This window comes from Plasmodium gaboni (assembly GCF_001602025.1).
Source record: "Plasmodium gaboni strain SY75 chromosome Unknown, whole genome shotgun sequence".
NCBI classification, from domain to species: Eukaryota; Apicomplexa; class Aconoidasida; order Haemosporida; family Plasmodiidae; genus Plasmodium; species Plasmodium gaboni.
The window spans coordinates 1-497 of NW_017385561.1; the positions used below are offsets into that span (position 1 = coordinate 1).

At 30.2% G+C, this 497-nt stretch overlaps 1 protein-coding gene across 1 annotated transcript; it reads left to right on the plus strand.

The window, feature by feature from the left end:
* Positions 1–15: 15 nt before the first annotated feature.
* PGSY75_0041000 (putative EMP1-like protein) lies at positions 16–497 on the plus strand (the record flags this gene model as incomplete). Its single annotated transcript, XM_018783527.1, has 1 exon — positions 16–497. A coding segment is annotated over one exon (482 nt), but the record flags the coding sequence as incomplete, so codon positions are not given.

Genomic DNA, 497 nt, shown 5'->3' on the forward strand with positions numbered 1-497 from the left:
TTATGTCTATTATATATGGATGGACGTAGTTGTGCATCAGATATTAACAAAATAAGTGATAAAAATAAATTATTGAATGAATGGATAATTGCTGCAAAACTTGAAGGAAAAAAATTGAAATATCAACATAATGGAGATACGAATAAATTAAAGAAAGCGTTAGGGTACAGTTATGCTGATTATGGCGATTTGATAAAAGGAACAAGTATATGGGGAAATACAAATACGGAAAATGTGGAAACAAATTTACAAAATTTGTTTAAAACTATTTTCCAAAATCATATTAAAGAAAATACCAAAACAAGTGGTTCAAATAAAGATGGTAATGATTTGAAATTATTAAGAGAAGCTTGGTGGAACACGAACAAAAAATATATATGGGGAGCATTGCATTATGGTGCTACAGAACAAATAAATAGACCAGTATTCGAGCAGCCAAATACAGACTATATCCCGCAGTTTTTGCGATTTGCTCAGGAATGGATCGAACATTTTTG